This window comes from Kryptolebias marmoratus, linkage group LG10, assembly GCF_001649575.2.
Source record: "Kryptolebias marmoratus isolate JLee-2015 linkage group LG10, ASM164957v2, whole genome shotgun sequence".
Taxonomy (NCBI): Eukaryota; Metazoa; Chordata; class Actinopteri; order Cyprinodontiformes; family Rivulidae; genus Kryptolebias; species Kryptolebias marmoratus.
The window spans coordinates 22251411-22265008 of record NC_051439.1 but is presented as its reverse complement, the minus strand read 5'-3'; the positions used below and the strand labels follow the sequence as shown (position 1 = coordinate 22265008).

The 13598-nt window shown below is 45.6% G+C and overlaps 1 protein-coding gene across 6 annotated transcripts in view; it reads left to right on the top strand.

Moving 5' to 3' along the window:
- Window positions 1-13598, top strand: part of fgfr3 (fibroblast growth factor receptor 3) — a 66135-nt gene that overhangs the window by 8680 nt on the left and 43857 nt on the right. For all 6 annotated transcript variants that reach the window (XM_037977647.1, XM_037977645.1, XM_037977643.1 and 3 more), the window contains exons 3-5: window positions 4512-4775; window positions 7305-7349; window positions 12434-12603. In XM_037977647.1, coding sequence (XP_037833575.1) covers window positions 4512-4775; window positions 7305-7349; window positions 12434-12603 — 479 coding nt within the window. The remainder of the gene's footprint in view (window positions 1-4511; window positions 4776-7304; window positions 7350-12433; window positions 12604-13598) is intronic.

Below are 13598 nucleotides of genomic sequence, written 5' to 3'. Positions count from 1 at the left end.
GGGGGGGGGGTGTTGGACTTTGCTGATCCTGTCTGAAGGTCATGTGATGTTGGCGAGTCTGACGGGGTGCTGAGCGTGCCAAATGTTTGGCTGCCAGTCCAGCTTTTTTTAAAAATTTTAATTAGTAAAAGAAGCTGCCGGCGGCTGCTGAGGCCGCCCCGGATTTAACCAACATGTCCGCCTCGGAGGCTTTAGCTCCTCAGAAGGGTTAGTTTTAAAGCTAACTTCTTTAATATTTAACTATTGGATTGTTTCTCTTGCCAGGAAAAATGGTTGATCATGTAACTGCCAGTCTGTGTTCGTCTGTTAGAAAAATATCTCACGAACCGCTGGATTCAAGATGGCTGCCGCGTAAACTAACTTCCAGCATCACCGATGACATCCATGTTATCGTTCAGAAGTTCCTCAAACTGCTGAAGTACGGGAATAAAACCCTTGAGTTAGCCTGACAAACACGACCGTCACTGCAACGGGCAATTTGTTGCTGCAACTTGCTCCTGACGTGTTGGAAACCGGAGCTCGTTGTAGTTTGAGCTAAATGGATTGAAGATCAGTTTAATGTCTCGTTTTTTAAATGTTTCCACCCAGATGTGAGTCAGAAACTGTTGAACACTAACCGTTACCAGCGAGCGTCTCGTTCCGTTTTATTTGTTTTTTATCATTTTCGACGCCTCTCTGCAGCCTGTTTGAACCTGTGAGGATCTTATTTATGCAAGAAGCTGCCTGGCAAGAAAAACAAAACAAAAAAGGGAGACGTTGAAACAGAATTATACATCAACTTGTGCAATCGATTCTATAAATAAACCAAACTTGAAGGAGTTTTTCTTTGGTTTAGTCTTGCAGCCTAAACAAAGATGAAACTTGCTGTTTGTCTTAATTTAGTTCTTCAGTGACGGCTGTGAAATCCAGCAGAGGAGGAAACTGATAGAAAACCTCAGTTTGGTCTGTTTACTCTCAAGCTTTTAAAGTTTAAATCAAATAACTGATCAATATGAGACTGAGATTCAAAACAAACTTTAATTGCTAATTGGGACGTTGTGTGAAATCTCCCATCAGCCTGTAAACATCTGGACCTGAGGTTGTCCCATTCTGTCTGTTCAACAGTCCTGGATGGGAGCAGATGTTGCTCTAAAACCTGGACTAATGCACCCCCATACCATCAGAGAGGCAGGTGAGCTGATACCAGGCTCACGTTTGGATTCCTCTGACCGCAGAACCTCGGCGAGGTTAAAAAAGGCGCCGCTTGCCGCTGTGCTTTGCCCGATTGGTTCGTTCTCCTCCGGTTCTCGTGGTTAAAATGTCTTCCTGTCATTGAGCTCAGACTTTTACCACCGAAGCTTCAGGAGAAGATTAAAAAGTTGCATCGGTTGGTTTAAAGCAGCGCCTGTGTGACCGCGGTCAGGGCGACAACTTTCCAGCCTCGGCTTTTACTCCTTCTGCTCCTCCAGGATCTTCCACTCAGGGTGTGTGTGTGTGTGTGTGTGTGTGTGTGTGTGTGTTAAAGAGGGGGAAAGACTCCAACATAAAGAGGCCTTTTTATCCCCGGGGCTGCAGCCTGCCCGCTGGCCCCAGGAGGAGTTTGCAGAGCATAAATAAACCTCTTCAGAAACAGAAAAGATGAAGGCTGGAAGCAGGACTTGAACAGACAACACACCCCAGCAGCTCAGAGACAGACGTTGTTTGTTAGGATTTGGGTCTGAACGACGGCACGGGCCTGAAATATACGGGCTGCTTCTCGCTGGCTGCAGGTTCAGGCTGGAGTGGGACAGTCCTCCTCTGAATAACACAGAATGGTACGGTCCACTCCTGGCTGAGTCCTCGTCTCACAACTCGACTTCTTCCTAAACTTCATCGTCAAACTCAAACATCAACAGCTACCTGCGGAGAATCAGACGCGATCGCAGGGTTCCTCAGGTGCTGCGAAAGCAAACTTTAAAGGTTGTTAAAGAACCGTTCGGCCCGTAAACGTCAGATTCTGTGAAAAAGTGACATCAGCTCTCCTTCTGGTGCTGTTTTCTCGTTAGCGACATCTGCTGTTTAAGACGGGAGCTGCAGCAGCGCCAGTTTGAACAGCAACAAACACTCAGAAAGTGGGCTTCAACTCGATGACCTGAACCTTATTCTGTCGTTAAAGTTACTGAAAGTGTTCGGCCCACCTGCTGATCTGTATTTTATTTGTTAATATATCAGGATTAAAGGCTGAATCGCTTTTTGCTGCTTGTGTTTTTTTTCATGAATCGTCACATTTACAGAAATTCGAGACGTTTTGCATTTGGTGTGTTTTAAACTGAGTCCGTCTTCAGCCCAGCTCAGCCTCAGTTTTTCTGTTTTTTATCTCAGATCATGTAAAAATAAGGAAGTTCTGCTCCCAGCTGCATCTTCAGGGTCGGTACGAGTCCGAGCACCGATCAGGAGTTCCTCCTGACCTCGTATCTCTGGAGCAGCTCCTACTGGAGCTGTTAGATCCACCCAGGTTGAGCAGAATTTTAATTGGGAGCAGCTTCGAAATCTGCATTTCAAAGCTGCGGATCTGAAGCAGGAACAGATCTTTAACCAGAACGAGAAGAGGAGTGTCAGCCTTAAAGCTCGTCGGATTTGTCTTCGTTTTGTTTTCTTCTTTCTCTACGTTACATTTCTTTATCCGCTGACGGCAGAAACATCAAAGTGGAGAATAATATTCATTTATTTTATTAAGATCAAAGGATCACACAGATCCAATAAATGCTAATGAAAGGTTTTCCCATTTAGTGTGTTTGGATAATAATTAAGGGTCCAGATGCAGAAGCGTTGAAGCACAATTAGTTGGTTTATTTTAATTTCTTTACCAGTTTTAACACAATCACAGTTAATTTTATGATTTTTGATTTTTTTTCTATTGAGCTGTCTAAATGTGTAAACTTTACATTTCTTCTGCATTAAAATGTTTATATTTTAATGATTTATGCTTTTCTTCTCATAGTTGTAGTTGACATGTAGTTTTTTCACAGCAGCTGTTTGAGGGTTAATTTTCAGTCTGCTTGTTTTGTCCGCCTGTCTTATTGAGTGATTTAAGCGTTTCTTTTAACTTTGGCTCTCTTCAGTCTTTATAAACCCGAACGTTTCCTCAGTTTTCGTGTCCCTGAAGAAGCGAGTCCTCCTCCGTCAGGTCTGGACGACCCGGGTTCTCTGCGGGTTCTCCATGTCGACCTGACGACGTCCTGCTGCCCGTGCGCTCGTGTTTCCTTCCCCGTCGGGCACAAAGGTTGGGTTTGTTCCTGCCGGAGCTGGATTTATTCTCCGCTGTCTCGTGTTTTTCTTCTCCTCACTTTGGACAAAAACGGTTGTAAATTTGGTCATCGGAGCCAGAAACCGCTGCACACCCCCTCCCGTTCTGAGGGTTTAATTCCTCCACGGAGAACAGAAACCGAGGGAATTAAAACCAGAGCGCTCCTTAAAGGAATGCATATCGCCCGCCACCTTTTATGACCAGGTTCTGACGGAGAGGATCGCTCAAAGCCAGCCATTTTTCTGTTGGCTAAGTTGCTTTGGCAGCCATCTTGAATCGTGTCGATGTAGAGGTTCGTTCAAATCCGTCCATTGGCTTATAGACAAACAGATGCACAACCAGGCATGGGTAGAAACATTATCTCCCGTCACTTCTTGGTTTTTCAGGAACTATCAGGACATCCTGTTGGTTCAGAAACAAAGACTCTGTTGATTTTATGATCTCACGTAGAAACCGTGTTTCCCGCCGGCGTTTATCCGTCTGTTTTTGTTTTTTTTTCCTCCTGAAGCTCAGGAGTTTGTCAGCCTGGGCCTGTCTGTGAGCGTGATGCGTTCAGGCGCGATGCGTTCGGGCGCTCGCTAATGTTTTTGTCCTTTCTGACAGTAGCAGGTGGGCGTATTCGCTGCTATAAATCACTCTGAACACGCAGTGGTTCCCACAGGCAGGTGTGTGTGTGTGTGTGTGTGTGTGTGTTGCGTAATTTGTTACAGCAGCTGCTTGTTTGGAAACCAGATCACGATGATATGAAATGAGCTCACAAACCGTCTTTTGTGTCTTTGGAGGAAAGAGAACTTCATTTATCTCACTTCCAGCCTGTTACAGATATTATTTTATTTCTGGCTCCGACTTGCTCAGTTTCACAGACATGGAGCTCAGATTTGGTGTGGTGGTCCCTGAGAGTCATCCCCGACTCGGACGCTGAGCGCGAACTGATCTGAAAGTTATCTGAAACGTTGGCGGCGGGTGATATGCATTCCTTCAGCATCCAAACTGTTTCATGTTTTGTCCTTTTTCTCTGATTTTCTTCTGTTAAACATATAAAATGAGATTTTGTTTTTGCCATAGAGTCTCCATCCCATCCTGACTGATTTGTATTTTTATAAATTTCTCCTTTTTTTTTGGATTTAACATCTTGGAAATCTCAACCATGATTGTCCCGCCTCCGTGCCCTCCAATGGCAGCGCTGGAATCCAAACCGGTTGATAAGTTGACGTTTCCTCCTTTGTTTTTTGTTTTTGTTTTGCAGACTTTGTGTCCAGCGAGGCAGCCTTTTCGGAGGACTACATTCTTGGCGTGGGGGACATGTTGGAAATGTCATGTGACCTGGAGGGCCCCCCGCAGCCCGTCGTCTGGTTCAAAGACGGCGCCGGGCTCGCGCCGGGCAACCGAACGCGGATCGGGCAGAGGATCCTGCGCGTCATCAACGTGTCGTACGACGACTCCGGGGTTTACACGTGCTGGCTCGCCCGCACGAACCTGCTGCTCAGCAACTTCACTGTCAGGGTGACAGGTGAGAGCCCGGCGCCGCTCGGGTCCGCGGCGTGGAGCCGCTGACACGCTAACCGCGAGAAAGAAAACTGAATCCTGAGCGCTAAATGAAATGCTGCTGAAGGAGCTCAGCTGCTCAACCTTAAAAAGCTGAAGATTAGCTAAAAGGTATGAGCAGGAAAAGGTTAGCTAAAAACAGCTAAAGGCTAAACAGAAAAGTAGCAGAATGGTAACAAAAAAGTCAGCTAAAAGCCAAGAAAGGAAAGCTGAAAGAGTAATAATAACAAACCTTAAAGCTAAAAGTGGCAGTATGGTCGTTGCTAAGCTAGCTAAGCTAATAAAATTTCTCCTGAACGAGCCGAACGGTTTGATGTTTGAACGGCTGAAATGAGGAGTTAGACTGAAACAACTCTACGGGAAATAATAATAATAAAAAATATATATATAGAAACGCTGAATCAGCTTCTCCGGTCTTACAACAAATCTTTGTGCGGCAGAAACGTTTTGGCTGTTTGTCAGCAAAATCAAATCAGAGGTCCTGGAATGGTCGCAGCTGAAATATCTGAAGAATAACAGCTAAAACTGAAGCTCTGTTATTTTACTGCTCTGTTTCCACACCACATGAACTCGCTGCCAGGCTGGATGAACACACACACACACACAGACACACACAGCTTCAGCTAACAGTCAGCCATGTTTCCCACAGATCAGGCCTCCTGATGAACAGCTAAAGGTGAATTTAGCTCATGGTGCAAACAGATGAAGGAGAGCCGAATGAGCACCGAAATCTGAAACTAAAGCCAAAGGAAGCAGAATGCTAGCTAAAGCTAAAAGGAGGAAAACACTAGTTTAAAAAATAAACTAGAGGAAGCTAAATGTTTGCTACAAGCCAGATATAGCAAAAACAGCTAGTTGAAAGCTAAAAGTAAAAACTGTTAGCTAAGAATAGCAAAAGGCTAGCTAAAAGTTAAAAGTAGAAAAAATCTGGCGAATGGCTAAATGTTGGGAAGGCTGTCTAGATGCTAAGTGAATCAAAAAGCTAGCTAAAAGGCACAAAGGTGAGCTAAAAGCTAAACATAGCCAATGGCTAGCTAAAAGTTAAAAGTAGCAAAAAGCCAGCTAATGGCTAAATGTTGGGAAAGCTGTCTAGATGCTAACTGTAGCAAAAAGCTAGCTAAAAGGGACAAAGGTGAGCTAAATGTTAAATATAGCAAAAGGCTAGCTTAAAGTTGAAAGTTGAAAAAAACTAGCTAAATGCTAAATGTAGGAAAAACTAGCTAGATAACAAATGTAGCAACAAGCTAGCTAAAAGGGACAATGGTGAGGTAATTGCTAAACATAGCAAAAGGCTAGCTAAATGCTAAAAGTGACAAAGCTGAGCTAAATGTTAAAAGTAGCTAAAGGCTAGCTGCAACTGGTTTTAAACAGAACGGTGTTCCTGAAGGAACTGAAGAGAACTTCATGTGTTTCTATGGAGGAAATATTTGTTTATGAAGCTAAATATTTTAAAAAGTGTAAAAGTCTCTAAAACCAAACGTCGCAGCAGCCGACTCGTGAATCAGCCGAACGTTTTGAGTCAGAAAGAAAACAGGACGTTGCCTTTTTAAGTGATTTTATTCTGTTTGAATCCCATTTTTCAGGGTTCCCTCCTACAGAACCAACAGTTCTCCTCCCTCCATTTTAAACAGAGCTATCGTGTCGTTGCTCAAATATTTAGGCAAGGTGTCAGACAGCGAAGAGCGGCGTTAGATTTATCAACAGGAAGTGTCCAAACCTGGACGGTTAAAACGAGCAGCGGCGAGGAGGAAGAGGAGCGCCGAAGGTTCATCACAGCTTCGGCTGGAGGAAAAAAATATTTATTTTCACACGCCGCCATGAAACCTGAGCCTGCCTAACCTGACTCAAGATGGCTGCCACAGCTAATTTAGCAAACAGACTACAGCTCAGCAGATATCGAGCTGCAGTTTGGTGTGGTAGTAGCTGAGCGTCATCCTTAATTCATAATCTGAGCATTTACTGCAGCGGGCGATATGCAATCCTTAAAAAACAGGTTTTCAGTTTATTCCTTTGTTTCAATCATTAGAATAATTTCTTATATTTATTTACGTAATTAGATGAAACTAACAAGCTGAAAAAAGCTAATAAATCTGATCATTTAGCTCTGTTGTGGCAGAATATTTAGACTTTTTACTGATGAGCTGAAAAAGCTAAAAGTTAAAAGAAGTACAATGTTAGCTAAAAGTAGCAAAAAGCTAAAAGGAGCCAATTTGCTAAGCCTGGTTGCTAACAGGTGTTAGCTGGTTGTTAGCAGGTTGTTAGCGGGTTTTTAGCTAGTTGTGAGCGGGCTGTTAGCAGGTTTCTAGTGGGTTGTTAGCTGTTTGTCAGCAGGTTGCTAACAACCCACTAACAACCTGCTACCATTAAGTCTTTACAGTCTACAAATATTCCAGCTGTTCAGAGTAAAAAATTAAATTTGGCACGACTTCTACTCAAATGGACTGAATGAATAAATGAATAAATAAATAACAGATTTTTTTGTTTTTCTCACCAGATTCTCTGTCGTCCGGTGATGATGAAGACTACGATGAGGATGCAGGTAATGACACTTTTTATCATTAGCTACAAAGCTAAATGTAGCAAGAAGTTAGCTATAAGTTCACGCTAACTAAAAGCTAAAGTACCAAAAGTCTAAGTAAAAGCTAAAGTATTAAAAGTAACTAAATGGTTTCAAAAGCAAGCTAGAAGCTGAAAGTAGTAAAAGACTAGCTAAAAGCTGAAAAGAGCAAAACACTGTAAAAGCTAGAACATTAGCTAAAACAGTAAAAGAAGCTAAAGATAAGCTACAGGCTCAAACTAGCAAAGTTAAAGTAGGAAAAAGCTAACTGAAAGATAAAGAAGCAAAATGCTATGTAAAAGCTAAAAAAGTGCTAAACACTAGCTGCAAATGTAGCAAAATGTTAACTTTTAGCTCAAACTAACAAAAGACTTGCTAGAAGTAGCAAAATGTTAGCTAAAAGCAGCAGAATGTCACTTAAAAGTAGCAACATGCTCAATAAAAGCTGAAGTACTAAAAGGGTATCTAAATGGATCAAAAAGCAAGCTGCACTGTGTAAAAGCTAAAGTAGCAAAAAGCCAGTTACATGTCTCAAAAGGCTAGCTAGACGCTTAAACTAGCAACAGGCTAGCTAAAACTAACAGTATCAGAATTGTAGCTGAAAGCTAAATGTAGCGTAATAAGACAGAAATGCATCGATTGTAGAATAAAACCAAGAAAACGACAGTTTGAATCCTGAAAAATGAGCATTCTTAGCATTCTGGTTTAAATCAGGAGTTAAAATCAGGAAGGTCATATAAAACCTGAAACTGAATTTAATTTAGCAGGTCGCTGATAAAAAAACAAGTTAAATCACGTTTAGGAAACAAATAAAACCCAAAAACAAGACGTTTAATAGATAAAACTTTTCTTTTTTTTTATTTTTAGAGTAGAATTCATCATTTATTCAGTTAAAATGAGAAACTACTGCAGCCGTTTGACAGCCGGCCTCACACGACGAGTTATTAAAGAGAGGCACTCTGAGTGTGTGTGTGTGTGTGTGTGTGTGAAGGGTGTGTGTGTAAAGGGTGTGTGTGTGTGAGGCTAACAGAGCCTAATCTGTTCTCTGCAGCCTCGTTGTTTATCCTGGCAGCAGAGCAAAGAGCCGAATGCCCGGCCCTGCGCTGCTGCTTCACAGCGCCGCCGTCCCTCCGGTTCTGAGCCCCGCGGGCCCTTTGGGCCCGGCGTGCCTTCAAAGGGGCCCAGTGTTATCTGGAATGAAATCAGTCAGTGTGCTCGCAGGCGCCACCGCGGCCTCCTTCCCCTCACCTCGGCGGCTTCGGCCTGTGCAGCACCGTCTCCTGCACCAACTAACTGTTGAAGCACTCCGGCCGAGCCAAAGGAAATCACACTTCGGCCTTTTCAACCGGCAGCTCGGAGCAAAACGTCAGGAGAGAGGTGGCTCGGATTCAAACTGCAGGAATTAGTTTCTGTGAGAGAGCTGAATGAGCTGAAGAAGCTGAGGTGTTAAAGCTAAAACCAGCAGAATGTAGCTTTAGCATAAAGCTACCTGAAAGTTGCAAAAAGGTAGCCAACAGCTAAAAGTAGGAAAAGCCTAGCTACATACTAAAAGTTGCTTAAAAGCTTTTAAAGGCTAGCTAGGAGCTAAAAGTCGCGAAATGGTAGCTAAAAGGAGCAAACGTTTAGCTTAGAGCTAATAGTTGCAAAACACTAGCTAAACACAGCAAAAAGGCTAACTACAGCTAAAAGTAGCTATAAGAAGACAAAACCAAAACCAGCAGCTGAAGCAGATTTGAAAGAGAAAATATTGGCTAACAGCTAAATGTAGCAAAAGGCTAACTACAGCTAAATGTAGCAAAAGGCTAACTACAGCTAAAAGTTAGAAAAGATAAGCTAAAAGTAGAAGAACAAACGCTAAAAGCTACAAGTAGCAGAACGGTACCTAAAGGTTTTAAAAGGCTGGCTGAAAGCTAAAAGAAACAAAAGGCGGAATTAAAGTTAAACAAGGAAAGTGCTAGCTGAAAGCTAAAAGTAGCAGAAAGGTTAGCTACTAACTGAACTAAACAGAGTCAGCAGCTCAAAGAGAGTAAAGTTTTCATGTATTTCTATGAGGAAAATGTTTGCAAATAAAGTTAAATATTTTGAAAAGGATAAAACTTACAGAAACCAAAAGTCCCAGCAGCCGTCAGCCGAATGAGCTGAAGGTTTTGTTATGAAAAGAGCTAAAATAGCAGAAAGTCTGCAGGAGCAGTCACACTAAAAACAGCAGTTTGGACGCAGAATCAGAGTCAGATTTGACCCGTTAAAAGCGCAGAGGAGTCATTCTGTGTTTTGCTCTTTAATCTCCGGATGTCGAGATTTGTTTCTCTGCATCCAGGCGGGGAATCGAACAGCAAGCTGTGAGGGACGATAATGTCCTTTAACTGTCCCTCAATAACACCTAAAAACCCACAACCACTCCTGTTGGTTTGAGTTAAAATGAAGCATTAAAGGAGCAGACGTCCCTGAAAGGACGAGGCGCCGTCTTTACGCTCAGGAGGGACACGGCGTCCGAGTCGCTCTGTCCTCTGGACGCTGTGTGAGAGCAGCAAGACGCCAGCTCCACAGAGACGGAGACAAAGAGGGAGGGAAAGCAATAAAACCTGACAGGTTTTCACTTTTTACGTGGGGGAGGTGTGTGTGTGTGTGTGTGTGTGTGTGGTTTCACATGGAGAGTGTTTGTCTTTGCAAGCTGGGGAGTCCGAGTGAACACAGAGTCCTGTTTGACTTCAGGAGCCATGTTTGCTTTCTCACATCATCCACACAGGAGCTTTTATTTAACCCCTAAAAAAAATCTTATTTGTGGTTTCTAAAAATATCTTTGTGAGCGGCTCCTCCAGCGGCTGCAGTAACTCCTCCAGGCCTGCAGATGGCGCTGCGGAGAGATGCTGAAAACAGGAAACAAGGCGTGGAGCTTAGAAAAACACCAACGACTGTCTGTGGTTTGAACCCGAGGACGGCGAACAGAAGAGCGAGAAGATTCAACCACTAAAGTGTCCAAATACAAGGACATGATGGACATTTTTCAGGTCCTGTGAGGGACATCTGGGGGACAGGCTGTTAACGACGTTCAGATCGAACCATTTCCCTCATTTTGGACGTAAATTTGACGCATTTTCTTGATCTTCTTCTGCTGTTTTTATCGTTGGCGGTTCAGGACGCGGTGAAAACCTCTGCTCGCGGCGGCCATCGTTCCGTCTGCTCGCGGCGGCCATCGTTCCGTCTGCTCGCGGCGGCCATCGTTCCGTCTGCCCCGTCTGCTCGCGGCGGCCATCAGGAGCCAAATGTTTGGTCGTTTCTGCCGAGGCGTCCGTCACGCTTCAGGTCGTAGGTCGTGGTAGGTGTGGGTCTGTGACGTCACAGACTCGAAGCTCTGTGTGCGATCAGGTCCCCGTTTTATGAAAATCACAGCCTCGTCAGAGCGTATTCCTGGATGCGCACATTGTTCTGTCCCCCCCCCCCGAGACGCAGACAGGCAGATCTGGATCAGGTCTTCAGTGATTGTTATTATTTACCGTCAGCGGGTTTTCCTGAGAAGTTGCAAGACTTTCTGGAGACACTCGGGGACTGAGATCCCACCGTGGAACCCCCGTCCCCGGGTGGGCGGGGCCTGGACGTCTCTGATTGGAGTTTGAAGGCAGGAGACATGTGAGGACCCTGTGAGGACTCCGCCTCACGCCTCGGCTCAGACTCTCTGGACGTGATCCCGGTGTAACGGCTGCGGCGCACACATGGAAACACGCTGAAGTGCTGCCTTTCAGATGCTAATCAGCTCCTCTGGCTTCCCCTGAATCTGGACCCGGAGAATAGAGACATATGAGGACCGGTCAGCCGCCCCCACAGCTTTTGTCCTGGGAAACACACACAGAGACTTTCATGAAGAGCGTGAGCACGCCGCGCCTCGCCGCGCCTCGCCGCTCTCGCCGCTCTCGCTGCTCTCGCTGCTCTCGCTGCTCTCGCTGCTCTCGCTCCCTGCAGCTGGAACAATGAGCCCATCCGACCCGGCTGCGCCCGCTTTGTTCCGACTCGTCTCAGTACAACTCAATAAATCTCCCTGACAGCTTTCCAAACTCCCGCTGGATGAACTCCGGCATTGTTGTCCGGGTGAGAAGATGGCAGATCTGTCAAACCGTGTTTCTTGCCACTCTGCGGCCTCTCCGCACGCCTCGGGTCGGACGGCGGCGGTTTCCTCCCGCTCCGGGCGAAACATAGACGTCACTGGTTTCATGTTCGGCGCTTTAGGGCCTTTTTCAGGATCAATAAAACATCAGAAGCTCAGACAGATCCGAGGGATCTGTCGGCATGTCGGGGACGACTGAGACCTGATCCAGATCTGCCTGTCTGCGTCTCGGGGGGGGGGGACAGAACAATGTGCGCATCCAGGAATACGCTCTGACGAGGCTGTGATTTTCATAAAACGGGGACCTGATCGCACACAGAGCTTCGAGTCTGTGACGTCACAGACCCACACCTACCACGACCTACGACCTGAAGCGTGACGGACGCCTCGGCAGAAACGACCAAACATTTGGCTCCTGATGGCCGCCGCGAGCAGACGGGGCAGACGGAACGATGGCCGCCGCGAGCAGACGGAACGATGGCCGCCGCGAGCAGACGGAACGATGGCCGCCGCGAGCAGAGGTTTTCACCGCGTCCTGAACCGCCAACGATAAAAACAGCAGAAGAAGATCAAGAAAATGCGTCAAATTTACGTCCAAAATGAGGGACATGGTTCGATCTGAACGTCGTTAACACCCTGTCCCCCAGATGTCCATCACAGGACCTGAAAAATGTCCATCATGTCCTTGTATTTGGACACTTTAGTGGTTGAATCTTCTCGCTCTTCTGTTCGCCGTCCTCGGGTTCAAACCGCAGACAGTCGTTGGTGTTTTTCTAAGCTCCACGCCTTGTTTCCTGTTTTCAGCGTCTCAGCAGCGCCACCTGCCGGCCTGGAGGAGTTACTGCAGCCGCTGGAGGAGCCGCTCACAAAGATATTTTTAGAAACCACAAATAAGAGCGTTCGTAGCCATGTTTGTGTTTTCGAAGGCGACTGCATCCAGCGATTGTTTTGTTGTTCGGACCAACAGAGGCGCCCTTCTGGACCCGACCGGACCGGATGGACAAGAAGCTCCTCGCCGTCCCGGCGGCCAACACCGTGAAGTTCCGCTGCGCCGCCGACGGGAACCCGACGCCGACCATCCACTGGCTGAAGAACGGCAAGGAGTTCAAGGGCGAGCAGAGGATGGGAGGCATCAAGGTGAGAGGGTGGGGGGCGGAGGCCATCTTATGCTACGTGTAGCTTTTAGCCTTTTGCTAGCTGCTGTTTAGCTACTTTTAGCTTCTAATACCTCACTTCTTTAGCAAATTCCAGCTCAAAAAGCCTGAATAAAATGCATATCGCCCGCCGCTGTGCATGCTAATGTTCAGTTAGCTTCAATTATACGTCTCAGAAGAGTCTCAGCTACTACCACCCCAAATTTTAGATCATTATCTGTAAAGCTGACAGAGATACAGCCATTATTGTGTTTTCTAATTTTCATTAGCTTGGCGGCCATCTTGAATCGAATTGAATCCAAAAGTTAATGAGTTGTAGATGTTCATCTAATTACTATTTCCTGAGAGTTTCATTACAGTTCACCCAGCGGTTTAGGAGATATTTCGCTAACAGACAAACAGGGTTGATTCCTGTATTTAGCTTCACGGTTTTATACAGAGATCTCATGCATTCTGTTAGTGCTCAGAGTATGTGCTGAGGATGACTCTCAGCTACCACCACCCCAAATTTCAGCTGAAAATCTGTAAAATTCACAGAGTTACAGTCATTTTTGTGTTCACAAAGGTTGATTAGCTGTGACGGCCATCTTGAATCAAATTGACTCCAAAAGTTAATCAGTTGTAGACGTTTATCTAATTATTATTTCCTGAAAGTTTCATTTAAATCCACCCAGCGGTTCAATAGATATTTTGCTAACAGACAAAGAAACAGAAGGCGCGAACCGTCGGTATTCTTGCCGGTGTCCTCCGGCGTCAGCAGAGGCGGCGTGTCCCACGAAGACGAAGACGCCGAGGGACGGTTTTTGTCCCGCAGTGGAACTTCGGCCTTTAAAGGATTAAACGTAACGAGATCCCGCAGCTATTAACAGTTTACAGAGATCCCGAACATCTGCTCCCAGCAGAGCGGCAGCAGTTGTCTCCCTCCCTCTGTCCCCACCGCCTCACACACACACACGGCCTCACACACACACACACACA